Here is an 18,951-nt window from a genome sequence, read left to right on the forward strand (position 1 = left end):
GGTGACATTGTTTATATCCTATGTGTAATTTCTGAAATTATACTTTAACACAATCGTAGAGAACACTCCAATCCATGTCACCTCACCCCCACACCAATCTGCCCCACTTAATCCAATCCACCCCAGACCAATCCAGTCCACCCCACCCCTATCCAAACCACTCACCCCAATTCACCACACTTCAATCTTCCTGACCCACCCCACTCCAATCCAAAACAATCTGCCCCACTCCACTCTGCCCCATTCCACCCAACCGCCCTCAATCCAGTCAATCCACCATACCACACTTCAATCCACCCCACTCTCATCCACTCCAATCCAGAGCACCCCCTCCAGTCCATTCCACCCCACCCCCTCCACTCTTATGCACCCCATCCACTCCATTCTAATTCATCTCACTCCAAACCACACTACTCTAATTCTACCCATCCCATTCCACCCCACCCCAAATCAATCTAATGTACACCACTCCAATCCACCTCACCCTGTTTCAATCCACCCCACCCCATTCCACCCACTCCACTCCAATCCACCTCCACCCCACTCAATCCAACCCACTTTACCCCAATCTACTCCAATCCACCCCACTACCCAGCGGCGGATCCTCCGCTGTGGCGGAGGAGTGTCGCCCCACCCCCATCAGCACCCTTAAAAACTTGACCAATAAAACAATAATACAACTGGTTTAAACCCCGTTTTATTATTATTTAATTTTTCTTGTGCCGATTCTTGGGGGTGGGGCAATGGTGGTAACAGGCTGGAGGGGGAATGTTGAGCCCTGCCTTCACTGCGCATGTGGCTTTTGCCAGCCGTCTCAGGCAGGCCAAACCCACATGCGCAGTGAAGCTCTCGCCAACACCAGATGCATTGCTGGGGTTGGAGAGAGCAGGCACAGGCTCCCAGTCTGTCCTGGAGCGCAAATCATCTGCACTCATACATGAGAGCAGCTTCAGGATTGGCCGCAGGGCAGTCTGGGAGCCTGTGCCTGCCTGTAGTGAAGATGAGAGGAGCAGAAAAGCCCGATGCGATACTGGAGGACGGCAAGTAAATTATTTTAAATTTTTGGTTTGTCTCCCTCATCCCCCATCACTCCCGGCTTTATTTCCCCTGACACGAGCCGCTCCTGCCACTACCTCAGTCCACTCTACGCCACTGCACTCTGACACTGCACTCTATGCCACTGAACTCTACTCCCATTTATTCAACTGTACACCACTCTACTCCCCCCTACTCCACTCTATTCCCCCTACTCCACTCTATTCCAACAAATCCAGTCTGCGACACTCTACTCCCCCACTCCACTCTAGGACACTCAACGCCAAAAACGTTTAGCCATGCTGAACAGCAACCACACTGGTGTGCAACATGGCAAAAAGAGATTGTCTAATCCAATAGCATTTGTATGGGGGAGGGGGGCATATTGGCTTTGCCAATGCTTGTTTTTTGTTGTATGTCTGCTTGTGCGTTAAACCTTCTGGATGAGTCAATAGTTGTCAAATCTTATTGTGTTGTTAAATCTTGCACCCAGTCAGATGATTGGTGTTAAATTAAGACAAACTGCTGGGTCCAAATATAGGAGATGCTATTTATTCTGAACTCACTGAGCGCAGCTAGTGACGCCGCCCAGACAATATGCAGTCTTGGTGACATTTCAAATAACATTCTCAAGCAGACTCTAACAGTTCTAGGACCATCACAGGATATAACTGCTGAAAACATTCTACACAAGGCTCAACAATTGTTACCAGCATGCCTGACCGGTGTCACTCAACTGGGCATCTTCAGAAATGTACTGAAGGCGTGGCTTTTCTGTTCAAATGATTAGTCTTTAAGAATATGTGAATGATGATGCAGTCGAATTCGTTGTTGTGTTGAATCTGGTACTGAGCTGGTGCATTTATGTTGTACCTCATACCTGTTCACCATAAAATGATACAACAATGCATTACTAGTATGGCTGTGATGAAAGGCTTGCATTAAAGCAGATCTGGTGCAAAATGCGCTATAGAAGATGGGACAGTTTCAGAAAGCAAGCCTTCATCCTGAGGCAAACGTATATGAGGTGCTTGGAATAAAGAAAGCTGTGCAAAGCCAGCTAGGCTTAGAAATGAGGACAAGGCAAAGACAAATTGTGAATGACGGAGCCCAAGGATAATGCAGATGCTGAGACAAGATCCTACAGAGGTCGATGAGCCGATACTGCAGAGACTGGAAACATGAGCACTGCAGACTTCCGCGACAGCTGCCCAGATGCTGGAGTACTGCAAGGGACGCGAGGGAATACTGCTAGGGGCAACAGTGGTGTGGAATACTGCAAGGGCCGGAAGGCAGCGAGTAGCAACATGAACGCTGCAAGGTACAGAAGTGGGACTGCTGCACAGGGCAGAAGGCAGAGAGCATGTTATGTATGTTTGCAAAGAGCACTTTTCACCCGTAAGGGTATCCTGGTGCTGGGCAGGCGTGTATGCCTAGCCCTGCTTATAATCGGTAGGTTCATTGAAAAGCCAGGTCTTCAGTTTCTTGGTAAATTGAAGAGGGTAAGATAAGCAGAAATACTGTATGGGCAGAAGTGGCAGACACTACTACAAGGGACAGTGAATACTGCCAGGAGCAGAAACGGTAATCTAAGCAAAATGCAGAAGTGGTAGAGCATAACGCTAAGGGGCAGCAGTGGGAATACTGCAAAGGGTAGGCGCAGGAGGCAATAATGCAGCGGGCAGAAGGTTCAAGACATAAACCTGAATACTAGAGTCAGGTGGGAAAACTGCAAGGCACAGATACGGATGAAATACTACAAGAGAGTGGTGGGAGGGAATTCTGCAAGAGACAGTCAGTGTTTAATTGGCAGTATCCATAGTGGGTTCTCATTTACCACTGGTACTCCATGGCCGTCAGTGCTAATGGACTAAAGTTGAATAACCAAGTAACCACTGTTGGCCACTTGACTCTTAGAGTAGCAAGGTCGAGCACGTGAGACCCCCCGCTGTATGAGGGGGGGTGGGTTACGAACTCAGACGTAGTTTAAACAGTACATAACGCAGAATGTGTGAATTTCCCCTAAGATATATTGCTTCTATGAAGATTCACTTTATTTGCCTGCTAGTAAAACTGCCTAGTTAAAATTAAGATGCACACTGAAACCAATAGCTGTGGCACCTAGAGTGACAAGTTACAGCATCCAACTTTTTTTTGCCAAGTACGCAATATTCGCTAGATATTCTTTGAGCTCTGTGGTCAGTCCTACCGTATACGGAAAGATTCTCTTTCTCTCGGAAACCTTGGTAGGTCTTCTGGTTGACTAGTGTATGGTCAGATTGAGGCAGTCGGTCTAACTTTGAGACGGTGGATCTAATGGAAATTTGATATGTCTGATCTCTGGTCGAAACGGGGCTACTGTGCTGAAGGTGTTTGCTTTGGCAGGGGTGGGTGTTAAGTGGAAATCCTGGTCGTGGGAGAACACATTCGATTGACCAGTTAGCACTGGGACTGAAGTATGAATTCTACAAGCGACAGAGGCTGAAGAGAATCCTGCATGGGACACGGCACGGACGGGAATACTCTGAAGAACAGAACCATACATTCTGAAAGGGATACAATCTAGAATAGGGTGGAAGAAAAGAATACCACAGGGGACCGAAGTGGGAGGGCCATACTGCCGAGGCAAGCTGGACCTCTGCCGTGAAGAAACATGGAAATATTAAAAGGAACTAAAAGAGGTATATCGTCCTGGACGTAAGCAGGATTTTGCAGTGGACAAAATCTGAAATACTGTAAGGATCAGAAGCGGGTATAGGGCAAGGGACAAAACTTAACATTGTGCAAGGGACTTAAGCGTACATCATAGGGTGCACAATACCAATATGCACTGGTATAAATACTCTGAGGAATAAAAGCATGGCCACTGCAAGGGACAGAAGAAGGACAACTATAAGTGAGGGAAACAAAAGGTACTACTTCAAGGGTCACAAAGCTAGAATATTGCAATGGAAACCTTTCCAGAATATTGAAAGGCATAATTATAGGAGAATAAACATTATCATGCTGTTGGGACGGTATCTTGTCAGTTGGAGCGGCAGCTGAGCTGAGAATGCTTCTTCTTGGCACTTTTAAGAAGGGAGAGACACCGTGTACTCCTATTTGAAAAAGCAGCTCCCACGCACTTTGTGAAGGAGACATCCAGGGTTAGTGTTTCCTAGCACTCTGTGAAGGAAGAGGCACCCTGTGTTAGTGACGGAAAATGCTGCTTTATGGCACTTTATGAATTACGAGCCATCTTATGTTGGATAATGCTTCCATTTGAAAGAATAAACGGACTTTGGAATTGACAGAGACGCTCCCCTGCCTTTTGAGTGAACACAAGCCGTTTTCTGTCAGTGAAATGGCCTTGAAAGCTACTGTGCCCAGGATAGCCTCAACGAATGAAATCGTCAGTGTTGGTTGCAAATGGAATTTCGGCTCACTGAGGGAGAACCTAAGGGGGGTGAGGGGGGACTACTGTTGTCAGCAGATGGTAAACAACTGAATGGCACAATCTCTCTTTCAGCAGCCAAATATTGAAGTCTGGGAACATGTGTCTCCAACCTATGAAGGTGGGCCGCAGCCAGCTGGGGATCAGCTGCAGGCCCAAAAGGGTCAGTCATCACCACTTGGGGGTCCAAGAGGATTCCTGAGTCCAAATGTACGCCAGATGGATCCGGAATTGTCCGGAACAACTGCACCATGGCTTCTTTGAAGGGCTCCGCTTACTGGGGGGGGGGGGTTCATCATTGTTCCAGAAAAGTTTGGGCACATCAGCACCAGATTACGGATGGGCTTAGTTCGAAGAATGAAGAGGAGTGGGGTATTTAGAGTGCCTACTGCGCAACTTCACACAAGAGAGGGTGTGACGAATAAGGAGACTAATCCCATTTAGACTTCTTGCTTTTATGATAAGATCTGTCTTTCAATTTACCAGAGGATGGTGACTTGAAGAGGGACCGGGACTGGGACCTGTGACCTGTACTTGGAGCAGGAACAGGTCAAATTCTCTGAGCATGACTTACTCCAGTGTTTTGCTTGGAGACAGAAAGCTTTGCCTCCCCCTCTGTGAGGTCCCAAGTGCACCAAGGAATTTTTGTTGCAGGACTTTTAGTCATGCCGAGACCCCAAACACCCAAGACAGATGTTGTGCGGGTCTCGACACAATTTGAAGAGGTCAGCCTTTGGGACAACATTACCCTGGCACACTGATATAAGATTGGGGTTCATTAAAACATAAAACCCAAGTTGGAGCTATGGATCCGCATTGAAATGCATGGAAATAAAGGAACTGACATCAATGCTCCGGGGTAGTGCCCATCTACAGCTTTCTAATATCAGTGGTGCAATGCTGCTGCAGAGTAGGGTGTCACCACCTGTCAGTGCATAGGAATAATTGCTGAGAAAGTTTCAGGTTCAATCTGGTGCTTGGGGGAAGTCAAAAGGTGAGGAAACTGCAGTTAGAAGAATCCATCAGAATCTTCTTGCATACAAAAACCTAGGCAAATGAAAGTTATCCTTTTGTATAGTGCCTGCACACTCAAAAGGAATTCTCAGTAAGGCAGTCGGTGATACCCTGTCATTCCCTGAATGTGCATCTGTAAATATTTGAACTGTATTTGCTGAAGCAGACAAAAAATGAACATATGTCAGTGCCTTGGGTTTTAGCTGAGTGATAAAGGGCACAAATTCCTTTGGTGAGCCAGGTTCCTGAGGGACGCCCAAATAGAGAGCCAGAACTTAATTTAACTAGCCAATGAGACTTAACCTTTTAGTATGTTGTCATTCACAGAAGGGGATACTCAAAGTGAATCCATGAATGATCCTATCGTCTAAAAACGTTCTACCCAACAAATAGTTGTGCTTGGCAATAGAAAGGGATGTAGGCTCTTGGAGTGTTCCTTTTTTTACATTACCACCAAATAGATCTGTTCATACACGAGTAGTAATTGTAATAAGAGACTTAACTCATTTGTCCTACTCTAATGAGCCACAAACACCTTGATAGCAGACATAGATCAAGTGTACTGCATAATGAGAAAGAGGTAATTGTACACTAAAGCTTTCTAACAGAATAGCATTTGCACCGATGTCTCCATATTCCTGATCTCAAGTAAAAAATGCACTTTGAGTTTGTTTCACTATGCTGTATGTTATGTGAATATTCAGAATCACATAATAGGACAGCCTTTGAGCCGAATGAGCGCTGTGCTTAAGCATGGGCAGTTGCTTCCCATCACTATTAGAAGATTACAACTCTCATTATTGCTCATTAGGTCTTACATTCTATCACTGCTATTGCATTACACTCCTTTTTCCTCATATTTTCACTACAGCCTGGTACCTACATATAACTTTTCATGTAATCCATTCTAATCTCGCACCTCCCACTGTCATCTTCTTGTTGGCCTCCTATCTTTCGTCCTTGTATCTCTCAATTTATACTTTTCCCTCCATTTCATATTGTCACTTTTATCTATCAAGTTCCACTTTTTATTCTTCAACAAATTAATTCATTTATATCCCTACTTCTTCAAACTATTGTTCACCTAGCCAGTTTATGTCGCTTCCTTCTTATCTCTCCTGTCCACTTAAGTGCCCTCTCTTCGTACAATCTCTCTACACTATTCATTTCTATCTGAATGTAATGTTCTTAATTGCTTTATCTTATTCCCACTTATTAAACTTTATCTTCATTTAGTTTCTTCAAACCCCTTATCTTAATTCTTTTTTCCACACACATGAATCCATGCCAGTCAAATTCTCCTTCTTTCCCATTAGACTTTCCTTTCTCCAACTTTTTGCATTCTTCATCAGTTCCCCACATCTTGACAGTACCAATCACAAACCTATACCCTCTTTCGACTTCTCTGTTATTGCTCTAAGTATTTTGAGCTCTACCTTAATCGTGCTCAAATCCGTGACTGCTTAGAGGCCCTTACAGCCTTAATGCGGCCTTGAGGACATACACCGTATTCCCTGGACAAATCACTTCGGGAAATTGTACGGAAAGCTATGTATAAAATAGTTAATCTCACTAAATTAAAAAGAACTAGCAGAAGAGGGGTTTACAATTACTTTTAGAAATCAAAAGTACATTGTTCACATGAGCCATTCCAAGGAATCACCAACATGTCTATGAGACAAAGAGCTTCGACCATCGTGGCATAAAAGACACCTCCCTGCATCAAAGCCAGCTTTCTTTCAACATAATATTTTTTTCACCGCCTGTTTGCCAACTTTCATCCGGCGGGTTGCAGAGAGGATTAGATTTTGACACGTTTTCATTAGCCCCACATTCAGGTGAGATGTAAACGAACTAATGGGAACCATCTGTAACTTGCCTTTTCTATTAACCTACTGCATGTGCACCGCTGCATTAAAGTGAGGTATTCTCTTTGGAATAGCAGTCAGAAAAGGATCAAGCTATCAGCCTACCAAGGCGGGCTCTGCTTCACTTAATGAAAAAACTTTATATTATTCACTGTGACAGTGCAATCCATCATAGAACCCACCTACTTCAGACAGAAAATATGTTTTACATAATTATACCTTCCCATTTTATGAATCGTTGGTGCTGGATCATAATTTAGACTAAATTATCTAATCAAAGTAATCCGCCACAATGAAGGCATTTCTACACCAGTAACAAAGTATACAACTCCCAAAATAGTATGGTAGGTCCCATTCAAATAGTAGTGCCCCGTAAAATACAATATCTCAAATTGGTGTCTGTAGAAGTAAAATAGGAGGGAGCAATAAATAGAATGTTGATGTCTTGGTTCCTAGAAGGAATAGAAGGGATGTAAGCTTTTGGAGCAGTCCATTTGTGCCTTTACAATACATTATTGGCCACTGTCTAGTCACAAACAAGTAAAAATTGTAATACGAGACTTAACTCATCTGTCCTACTTTTGATTCTACATACTGAGAGGATTTTCTAATGGAACCACTGGCGGAATCTTCCTGCAATGTGTTTCTAAACTGTTTAAGAGATTAAGTTTAGCCAGACCGTGTACCATATCTTGTATATTGGTCACAGTCTGAAATCAGTTTTTGTGGTCACTGGGTGGTAATGAAGTTTTCGCTGTAACTGGGATGCACGGAGTTGCTTAGCAGGGGAAAGATACTCCGAGCAGCTGTGTTGTGTTCGGATTTGTTTTGTGAGAGCTCGTACCGTCTAGATGCAACGGATTGGCAAACCCCCAACATGACACTGGATGACTAGAGTCACGAACTATAAAAGCACTGACGTTCTGTGCAATTGATCCAATAGTAAAAAAAAAAAAAACAACGAGGTGGCAACGTAAAATCATAAGAAATATTTTCAGAACAAAGATGGTGAAATACATTACTGGTTAGTGTGAAATATGAATCAATCAAATAACCACTCCCCACTTTAACAGGAATGAACAGATTCAATCTGATTTCCTGACTTGTGTGTTTCAGATACTAACTTTTAGAGCTCTAAAATCATATAAAAAGTTTGTAGTACAGCATCCACCAACTTCTGAAATCCTTGTCCATGCAGTATTATTTATGCGTTCTTTTTGGGACATTGTGGTGCGTTCAATTTTCAATCTGAGTCATTGCTAAGGTTAAATTTCAATTTCACTCTCAAAAGATCTTCCACGTCTGAATCCAAAATTGCTGATGTCGTACCGAGCTTTCGTACAGTGTGTAACCATCAGGAAACAACAGGAATTGCTGCCAACTCAACCGCACTTGCTAGCAATGGCGAACACACAGTTCTTTCATGCATTCTTAACTATATAAAAATAATATTGCTTTTTCTTATTTATGCGCCAGTTGGAAATTAGGTTACTGGTTGAGGGTGGGGGTTTAAACCCTACTCAAACAACAGTCACAATTTCCGTCACGTTGCAATCACAAGCAAACCCCAATAAACCTGCGTTTAACCCACTAGAGGCTTGGCAAAAAAGCAATCAGGCTTAACTTAGAGGCAATGTGTAAAGTGTTTATGCAGCACTTCAAACAGTAATAAAGTGAATACACAGCATAAAAACCAAATCTTAGAACCCGAGATATGAAATTTTAAAGATTTAAGTGAAAATAGTGCAGAGAAGCACAAAGTGCCAACTCTGGTTATCTAGTTGCACCGTACCGGGACAAAGTCACAAGTTCAGCCAAACTGCGATGGAGCGCAGGCCGAATACAGGGATGGGTTAGGCCCGCTGAAGAAAGTACTTTAAATTCTGGTTGCGGAGTGTTGTGAGATTCCGTGTCGAGGTTGCATTGCGCAGCAGCAGTTCCAGGGAAGCAACGGGGCTGCGATGCAGAGTCCTGACTCGTCTTCGAGGATGCCATTGATGAGGGGCTTATGATGTGTAGTCTTGCGTTGAGATTGCATTGCAGCGGTTCTGAGAAGGCGGGCTGTGACACAAGGTCGGGGGTGAGTCGTGCTGCAGCAGTTCCAATGTGGCTGCAAGGAAATGTGTCGCCTTGCGTTAGTTCTGCTTACAGGACCACAGCTGGGCTAGTACAGCACCTTCAAGCCCGCTTCCAACTAGTGTGACAGCACTTGAGGGAGGGACAACAGGAGGGGAACGAGGACCTCACAACAGGCAGAGTCCAGGTGCTGGGTTCAAGGTGGTTGAAGAGTTTTCTGTCCCCGAGGCTCTGATCTGGAGGCCAGCGAACTAGCCCTTGCAGTCACTCTGGTGATCCTGTGTTCAAGTTGCAGGTCCAGTCCTTGCACTCAGGCAAGCAGGGAAGCCAAGTAGCAGTCATCATTGCATAACAGCATAGAAGTTTTTCTGAGTCTTCCACAGGTACTGAAGAGTTGGTTCTGAGGGCTCAAGAGTCTAATATTTATACCTTCCTTTAAAGCAAGAGACGTTTCTAGACACTTCCACCCCAGAGGTGTTTGGAATGTCCTGCCTCCCAGCCCTGGCTCCACCTGGCTGCGGTCACAAAAGACAGTGTCAAACCTTTTATGAGTGCCTGGGCACCGCCTTTGTGATTAACTGAGGTAGGTAACAGCTTCTCCCCCTCAGCAAGTTAGAAACGGTCCATCCTGCCAACATCTACTGTCTTTTGGACCACTTTCTAGGAACAATAGACAAAGACCAACTGCCAGCTACACCTAATCATGTGACTCAGTATACAGGCTGCAGACACCAAATGGTTGGGACAAGAAAATGGCAACTTTCTAAAAAGTGACATTTTCTGAATTGTGACTTAAAATCAGGCTTTACCATTAAAGAGGGCTTTACATTACAATTCTTTAGACACCAAACTCAACATTCCTACCTGCTTCCAATTGAAAGTTATCAATTATTAAATGTAATAAGTTAACCCAATGTTTTCGTATGGGAGAGGCCTTGCACAAGACCAGGACATATAAAAATTGAAAGTACAGGTCAAACTTTTTAAATGCACTGTACTTTGCCTAAGTGCTACTTAGGGCCTACCCTAGAAGTGTCCTACCTGTATTAAAAAGAAAGGTTTAGGCGTGGCAAAATGTTTATTTTTGACATGTAGAATTGGCAGTTTCAGCTGCACACAGAGGCTGCAATGGCAGGTCTGACTCATTTATAAGAGGGCACTTCAGTGGGTGGCACAATCAGTGCTGCAGGCCAACTAGTAGCATTTACTTTATAGGCCCTGGCTACACGTAAGTCCATTTTACTGGGGAAGTACAAGCAAATTAAATGTGTCAATTGGGTCTAAGACAATTTTACTATTTTTAGAAAAGTGAGCACATACACTTTGCCACTTGTGCAGTGGTAAAGTACACAGAGTCCTTAGGCCAGCAAAAACGTAAGGCAACCATTTTTTGGGGGGGAGGGGGCGGGAGACCACCCTAAGGCTGTAAGGTCTGACAGTACAACTATGCAAAGGTTTTAAGTCATGTTTCTCCAAAGTCGGTCCTGGAGGGCTGGATCCATGGCAGATTTTTCGATAACTACATTTATCTAAATGGGGATATGCTAAAAATCTGCCATGGATCCGGCCTACCAGGAACAGCTTTGGAGAACCCGGTTTTAAGTAATGACATATAGCCTTACATCTGTACAACATACACATATAATGTGATTTCAAAAAACAAATGTAACACATTTTCTCACTATACAATGTGTATGGCTGTCAACAATTTATTTTTAAAACACTCAGTACTAAGATTGTGAATAATACTCCATTGCAACACCACTTGAAGTGAGATAAACATTTCCAAATGTAGCCGCACACGATAACCATTAAAAACAATGTATTTTGACCTTTAATTACCACTCAAATATGGCTGCAGAAGCATGAGACACTACGAACCCAGACACATTACTGGATGCTCTTACAGTATCTCCTAGTCTCACAACTTTGAAAAATATTACCACCATTTTACAATTTACAAAAATGAATGTGTTTACAAAAAAAAAAGAAATTCTATTTTTATCATCGAATATTTACTTGTTTTTCCAAGCCAACACAGGGATGGGGCAAAGACAGTACTGCAAAAGTGGCGAGGCAGCGACGGCACAGTGACAAGACTGCACGGGGAGGGGCGAAGAGCACAGTAGAAGGGGCACAGTAATTACAGCACAGCAGAGGGGGCAGGGCAGTGACAGTGCAGCACAGGGGACTGGGCAGAGACAGAACTACAAAGGGGGTGGGGCAGAGATAGCATGGTAGAGGGGATGCAGAGACAGCCCGGAGGAAGTGGATGCCTAGACAGGACAGCGGGGGGGGGGGGGGGGGGGGGGGGGGGGGTGCAGCGACAGCACAGCAGGGGGGCAGTGAGAGGATGCTCAGAGAGAACAGCAAAGGGGACAGAGAGAGCCTAGCTGAGGGACACAGACTACAGCAGAGGGGGCACAGAGGGAACACAGAAAGGGCTCAGAGGGAACACAGAAAGGGCACAGCAGGGTGATGCAAAGAAAGCACAGTAGAGGGGCTTGTAAAGGCATGCAAGCATTGACTGTAGGCTGCTCACAACCTGGTGTTTGCGCCACAAGAACAAGTGTCTGTCTCTAGAGCTCTTCATGGCTCCATGGAAAGAGTCTGTCTGTTTTTCTCCTGCGTACTGCAATGAACGACATCTCCAGCTCCCACAAGTACCAGCCGAATCGCCTACGCATAGCGTGTTTCGTCCTGGTATTGGCCATGCTATACAGAGTGCTGCAGGGAGTGAACATACCCTAGTTCAGGAAACCATGGTAGTTTGAGATGGTGATTCTCAAGGGAAACAGACAGAATTTCACATGACCTCAGAAATGACATGAATCTCACTAGTCAACCAGCTTTGGAGGGCAACAGGCAGCTTCTGAAGGACCTTCTGATGGATTTGGCAGTGGAGCTTCCTTGTGTAGTCACAATCGGGATGAAGGAGTAACATACAGTAATGCAGTTGCTTTTTGCTCATGAGTGGTGCCTGAGTCAGGCAGCATATCAGATGCACCAGGCTTTGGGTGTAAGCTACCCAAATTGATGAGGCTCAAGTTGCCCAAAAACAATGACATAATGCCTATTGCGGCACAAATGCAATTTATTAGAATGTTCTAGGTCTCTGATAGAAAATGTGAAGCTTAGTAGGCCAAATGGAGGAGCAAATATGCAGAGCTTAAGAATCACACCACTAGATCTAAGAGATTAGGAGGAAAATACTTACCAAGCTGTCCAGTCCCCCGCCCAGGAGATCCACAGCTCCCATCTGCATGGAAGACACAGCAGGAACATTTCCAGGGGGGCCGAGGTCCAGATTGAGGAGATCCCCTAGAAGGTCGCCTTGTGAGGGAATGACCTGCTGTTGCTGCTGTTGATCTACGGAGGCAGATGCTGGTGGTCCTACTGGGCTGTCCCCAATGTCAATGCTGCAAAGAACAAGTTAACGGTCATCTTAACCTAACAGATCATGTATCATAAAGCAAAACAATTGAAAAATCACAAGACTGCTATATCATATGGACACGAATAAAGACTATGGAAAAAATATTACTAGATTAATATGGAGGAACACTAAATACCATAGACATGAACAATTGATTTTTTCTGAGAACTTCATTTGAATTGTGAACAATCGTAACGAGATTACAAGCAGACAGGACTGAAATTTCAGCATCTCTCCTATCTTAGATCACGCAACCTACAAGCATACTTTCCATGACAAAATATATATTTAGGTGTTCAAATGGAGACCTCGAGTACTCTAGTATAAAGCAGATGATGCACAAATCTGTTGCCATCTATAGAAGGAGACAGGAATTCAGGCATCTACAAGTCCCCAGTTCAAATTTATAATAGGAAGACGTAGAATGTTTTCTGCCTCATGTGTGCCACATCATACCTTTGTTCTGGGCTGTTTAAACAGCAACAAAACCACCAAGTTGGAAGCCCATCTTCCTGCTTAAAAAATATGTTTTATGTTCAACTCGAGCTCACCAACAGAACAAAAAAATAGAAAAAAGGGAAAAAAATGAAGAACTTATTATAGAAACACACAGCATTGTGTTTCCACAATAAATGTCTGGATTAACTGCTCGAAATACAATTAATGTTGTGTCCTTTTGTTACTGTTTTTGGCTACAAAGGTATTCTATATTGTTTTTTGTCATGATGATAACTTTGTATAGCAATGCATAAGGTCGAAACGTCATCAGCACTGCAACTGACAGACTAGGTACTCGTACACCCTTTTATGGTCTGAGTTGTGAATTGTTATAAGTAGGTATTCTAGGGGGCGTGGGTTCGGAGCATCAGGAAATGGCTGCTGTTCCCAGGAGCTCGTCGTGACGTGAGGCAGCGGGACTTCTCCGGGCCGCTATTCTCCTTTCCGGACCCTGAGACCGAATTATATAGCGGTCGGAACCTGGGCGCCCTCAATTGCAGCCAATGTGAAAGTGCAGGGTGAGACCAGCGCATGAATTTTCAGTTTTTGCCGGCCGCGACTCAGCGCTTCGTCGCGGCCGCCATTTTGTTTTTCAGCATGCCGACGGATTCCCGCCTGAAGCGGTGAGATGAATTTTCCTCACAGCAGGATGCCTGCTCTTGGCTATTGTAGCCTATTTCTTTTGTTTTTGGCCATCATTTCCCTCATTTGAACTCTAATTTTCACTCTGATACTTCCTGGAATGATGTAGCCTGTTCTCCACTTCAATTATTTAGTGCTTTGATTCTAGTTGCTCATATATAAGTCTGTGTGACATTATTTCCATCATTTTTCGTCATATTAAATACGGTGGTTCACCTCTTGAGCTCCTTATGGCAATGCCTCGCATCAATCGTAGTGGTATTCTTCATCCCAATGAGGCAGTTTTAGAGGACTCTAACCATTTTAATGTTCTACAAGACCACATGGAAGATAACACAGATGATTCTGCTGGTCTTAAGGGTGCTGCTCCATCAACTCCTCGTCTAGGCGCAAAGCAAGATTCCAAAATACCCTCTGCGACGGCGTCTGCTTAAGGCAAACAAGTAAAAGTGAACCCACTTTCTCCTACTAACTCGCCATCTTTAATATCTATGGAGCTTCTTCTTGACGAAATTCGTGCTCTTAAACCACATATGGAGGAAACCAATTCCCGATTGCAGAATCCAGAAGCTAATTGGGCTCTTACTGAGCAAAGAGTTGGGGACTTAGAGAAGTGTGTTGATTCTGTTCAAGGGTTTACAAATCAAGTTCCTCACTTGGCGGGGGGCGTGGCTAACCGAGCAGCGAGATGGCCGCTCTCTGAGCGAGCTCCGCCGGCTGCACATGTATAAATCCTTTATTATCCTAAGCGACGCTACCGAGGGGCCCGGCTTCCGGGTGTAACTGATGCGGCAGCCCTGAGGCACGACCGACTGGATCCTTGCCGCTCGCGAGCGGCTGCGCGCCGAGACCTGGCGACCGTGATTGACGCCGGCCCGACTGCTGGAGCCCGCCTGCAGCTGCGGAACTCGAGGCGGCGGTGACACCTGGCTGGACCTCGGGGATTACTAGGCCCACGGAGATCGGCGGAGAGGAGGCCACTCGGGCGCCCTTGATGCGAGACTGGAGGCTGTCGGCGGCCACTACGCGGTGATAATTGTGCACGGAAGGAGGGAGCGGAGCGGCCATTCACCAGAGGTAGCAGATCGGGGGAAGGGCTGAGGCAGAGGCGCGACGCCGCCATTTTGCGGTGCGTCCGGGTCGTTAGAGGAGAAGCTGCGGACCCGTGGCGCACTACAGCCCACACTGTGTATGCCCCTTGCTTGGCGTGCCCCGGAGCCCCTGCTGATCGCCGTTGGGTGTTCAGGTGTCGAGCTTGCCCTGACACCAGGAGCTCCGCTCCCGGGCACAGAATAACGTGCTGACGGCCTCGGCCTGCTGCTGCCGGAGCCTCTCAGGAGCCTCTCACGTGCTTTGTCCTCCACTAGGAGATCGTGGGGGAAACTTGGTGGGGTCGCCGTAGGACACTGGGCAGCCCACTGTGATTTGGCGCTTCTGCCCCCGAGTTCCCTCTTGTGACGCCTCGCACTGTGCCAGTCAGCTCTAAGGGCCTGCGCGGCGCGCCGGAGAGCGCTTTCTGCCACGGCCTGCGCCCCGCGCGAGCCAGTGATGGGGGGGCACGAAGGATGCCAAGCAGCCTAAATTGACTTTTGACCACAAGCAGAAGGCCAAGCAACAGGCAGTGGAAACGGGGGCCGCGTCGTCACCTCCTAAGAGCCCTGCGGCCGAAGTTGATTTTGGCGCTCTAATGATGGAGGTCAGATCTAGCCTGAAGAGTATCGACACAAAGCTGGATGCTATGGCTGCACAACTAGAGGCGGTAAAGTCCAAAGTGGACGTGCACGAAACGAGGCTGGACTGCCTAGAAACCAGACATGCCGAGTGTGCCGAGTTTCAGCAACAGGCGAAAAACCACATCACCAATATTGAGCGCGAACTGGAGGCCATGCGAGCAAAGGCGGACGATCTGGAAGCGCGTTCCCGGAGGTCCAACGTCCGCATCACGGGAATTCCGGAGACAGACAACACCGGAAAGATGGAGGTCTTTGTGTCTGATCTTTTACACGAGCTGTTCGACCCGGACCTGTCCCAGGTGTTCACGGTGGAGAGGGCGCACAGGACACTGGGCAAGAGACCGCCACCAGGCGCCCCCCCACGCCCTATATTAGTCAAGCTACTCAACTTTCAAGACAGGGACCGCATCCTGCAGATGGCCCGTGAAAAGGGCAAGATCATCCATAAAGGGAATCATATCTCATTTTACCCTGATTTCACCCCCCGTGTCCATGCAGCCAGAAAGGAGTTCATACCTGCGAAGAAGCTCCTGATGCAGGCCGGAGTCCAATACTCCTTGTTATACCCAGCAAAACTGAAAATCTTCCATGAACGAACTGCTCACTTTTTCACCGACGCTAAGTCAGCCCTAAAGTTCGCTAAACACATCAGTGGCCCTGGTGCCAGACGCAAGTCGCCGAGGTTGGAGGAGGACGCGGCCTGCACGAGCGACAATGATTGAGGTACCGAGGGTAATGTGATCTGTGTTGGCCCCTTCCACTAAAGCTGTCATTTGCTGGACTGTTTGGTCCCCTCTGGATGTGAACTGGGGGACGCTACTGGAACTGATGGAGCTGGCCCGCTCATGTTGGGAGGGTCTTGGTTGCTGATTGTGTCACAGGTCTGGGGCATATTGGACGGCAAACAGCTCCAGTACTGTTTGTTCCATGCTGCTGGGCACCTCTTGGGTGTCGCTTAGAACCTTAAGTGTGCAGCCACCCTGTGTATTCAGGGGTGTCAGCTGGGAGCGCCTCGCCCCATGGGGAATCTCCTGTTGTTTTTGTTCTCGGTTGACTCAAGTGCGATTCAGAGCACAAATGGGATTCTAGCGCAACCTGTTTGGGGGGTTGGCGTGGGTGGGGGGTGGGGGGGAATGTTGAGTGTTTGGTTACCGGTGCTGATGGAGCGTATTGCAATCTATCATCTCATGACTGTGCTGCGCGGGGGTAGGCGGCGGTCTGGGCCTGTTTGTGTGGGGTGGGGGGGCGGGGCGGCGGCCTGGTTGCCCTGGATGTGCCACAGACATGGGGGGAGTTAAACTGTGGACTTGGAACATTCGTGGCCTTGGGGACTATAAAAAAGCCAGATTGATGCATACTATGTTGACCAGACACAATGTAGACATTTGCTTGTTGCAGGAAACTCACATTAACTCGACCCCATCGCCCAGGCTGAAACACCACAGGTGGTCGCATGTATATTCAGCTACATACTCTAACTATGCCCGGGGGGTGGCTGTCCTTATACGGAAGGGGTTGGATTGGAGAGAACATCATTGTGTGCTGGATAAGGAGGGTCGTTATGTACTGGTGCATGGCTCATTGCAGGGTAGACCGCTAGTTCTGGCCGCTGTATATGGCCCCAATGTGGATGACCCTGAATTCTTTCGCAATGTTTGGGCGCAAATTGTGTTGCTTGATTGTAACCTGATAGTGGTGGGGGGGGACTTCAACGTGGTGTTGGACGACGAATTGGACAGACGGGGTGCTAGTAGACCTACACATGCGAGGGCGAGACAGGCGTTGTTGGATGTGCTGGAGGAGGGGAGACTGACTGATGTGTGGAGACTTCGGCACCCTGGGGAGAGAATGGGGACCTGTATCACGTGCCATCACGACGCTTGGTCCCGCCTAGACTTTTGGCTGCTGTCTCCTGAGGTGGCTACATGGGTGGGGGAGGTAGAAATTCAGGCTAGGTCGCTCTCGGACCACGCCCCCTGCATGCTAGAGCTACGGATACCTAACGTGGCCCCTAGGGCGTTTTCGTGGCGGCTGCCGCCCCACGCTCTTACAGATCAGGTGTTCACGGAAGAAATTAGAGATGACATTGTCAAGTACTTTGCGGACAACGAGGGTTCGGCCTCTTCTGAGGCCGTGGTGTGGGACGCCTTTAATGCGGTAATACGGGGCCAATGTATAGCTCGACGGGCAGGGGTGCTACATTCCATACGTCAGACACTGGCTAAGCTAGAGCAAGAACTCAAGGAGCTGGACTCGGCCTTCTGCCGAGACCCGACGTTGGCTATTGCAGGTAGTCTTAAAGCAAAACTGTTGGAGTTCAACGAGGAGGCGCAGAGAGAGGTGAAGTTCTTAGGGAAACAGGCCGAAGCCCGCAGATACGGGGAGGGTGATAGACCGAGCAGGACACTAGCTAGGCTGATTGCTCCCCAGGCTCAGGCGCGCTATGTACACACTATCATGAACAGTGAGGGGACACAGGTCACGGGCCAGGAGGCGGTGCTGAAGGCCTTTGCCGATTTTTATGCTTCCCTATACACGTCCAAACACTCTGCTGCCCCGACTTCCCTGGACGATTTTCTTGACTCTATCGCCCTTGTCTGGTTCAATGACAACCATAGAAAATACATGGACCTGCCTGTCTCGGCCCAGGACATAGCTCAGGTTATCAAAAGCATGCCGGCTAATAAGGCTCCCGGCCCAGATGGCCTCACCACAATGTTTTACAAGACATACGTTGAAGAACTGGCCCCGAAATTGCACTCTGTATTCGTGGAGGCGCTGGAGCTGAATGCTCTCCCAGACTCCATGCGCGAGGCACTCATTGTCACTCTATTAAAACCCGACAAAGACGAACTGTACCTGGACTCCTATCGTCCCCTTTCTCTCATAAATGTTGACGCTAAAATCTTTGCCAAGGTCATTGCGGACAAACTACAGCCGCTGCTGCCGATCATCGCTCTCCCGGACCAGTCAGGATTTATCCCTGGCCGTGCCACCTCGCACAACCTCAGAACACTTTTCTCCATCCTACATTATCTCCACCCCTCCGTCCAGGCCGCGGTCGTGTTTTTAGACGCGACCAAGGCCTTCGATTCGCTAGAGTGGCCGTACCTATTTCGTGTCTTGGGCAGGATGGGCTTTAGTCGTAACTTTATTACTCTCATCCAATTGCTATATGACAGACCTCGCGCTCGGGTGCGAGTGAATGGCCTGGTG

General features: G+C 47.1%; 1 protein-coding gene across 2 annotated transcripts in view; it reads right to left on the bottom strand.

Moving 5' to 3' along the window:
• Positions 1–18,951, bottom strand: part of AP2B1 (adaptor related protein complex 2 subunit beta 1) — a 575,856-nt gene that overhangs the window by 166,390 nt on the left and 390,515 nt on the right. For both annotated transcript variants that reach the window (XM_085649631.1, XM_085649630.1), the window contains exon 14: positions 12,644–12,845. In XM_085649631.1, coding sequence (XP_085505757.1) covers positions 12,644–12,845 — 202 coding nt within the window. The remainder of the gene's footprint in view (positions 1–12,643; positions 12,846–18,951) is intronic.

Source organism: Triturus cristatus, chromosome 3_2 (assembly GCF_964204655.1).
Source record: "Triturus cristatus chromosome 3_2, aTriCri1.1, whole genome shotgun sequence".
Lineage (NCBI taxonomy): Eukaryota > Metazoa > Chordata > Amphibia > Caudata > Salamandridae > Triturus > Triturus cristatus.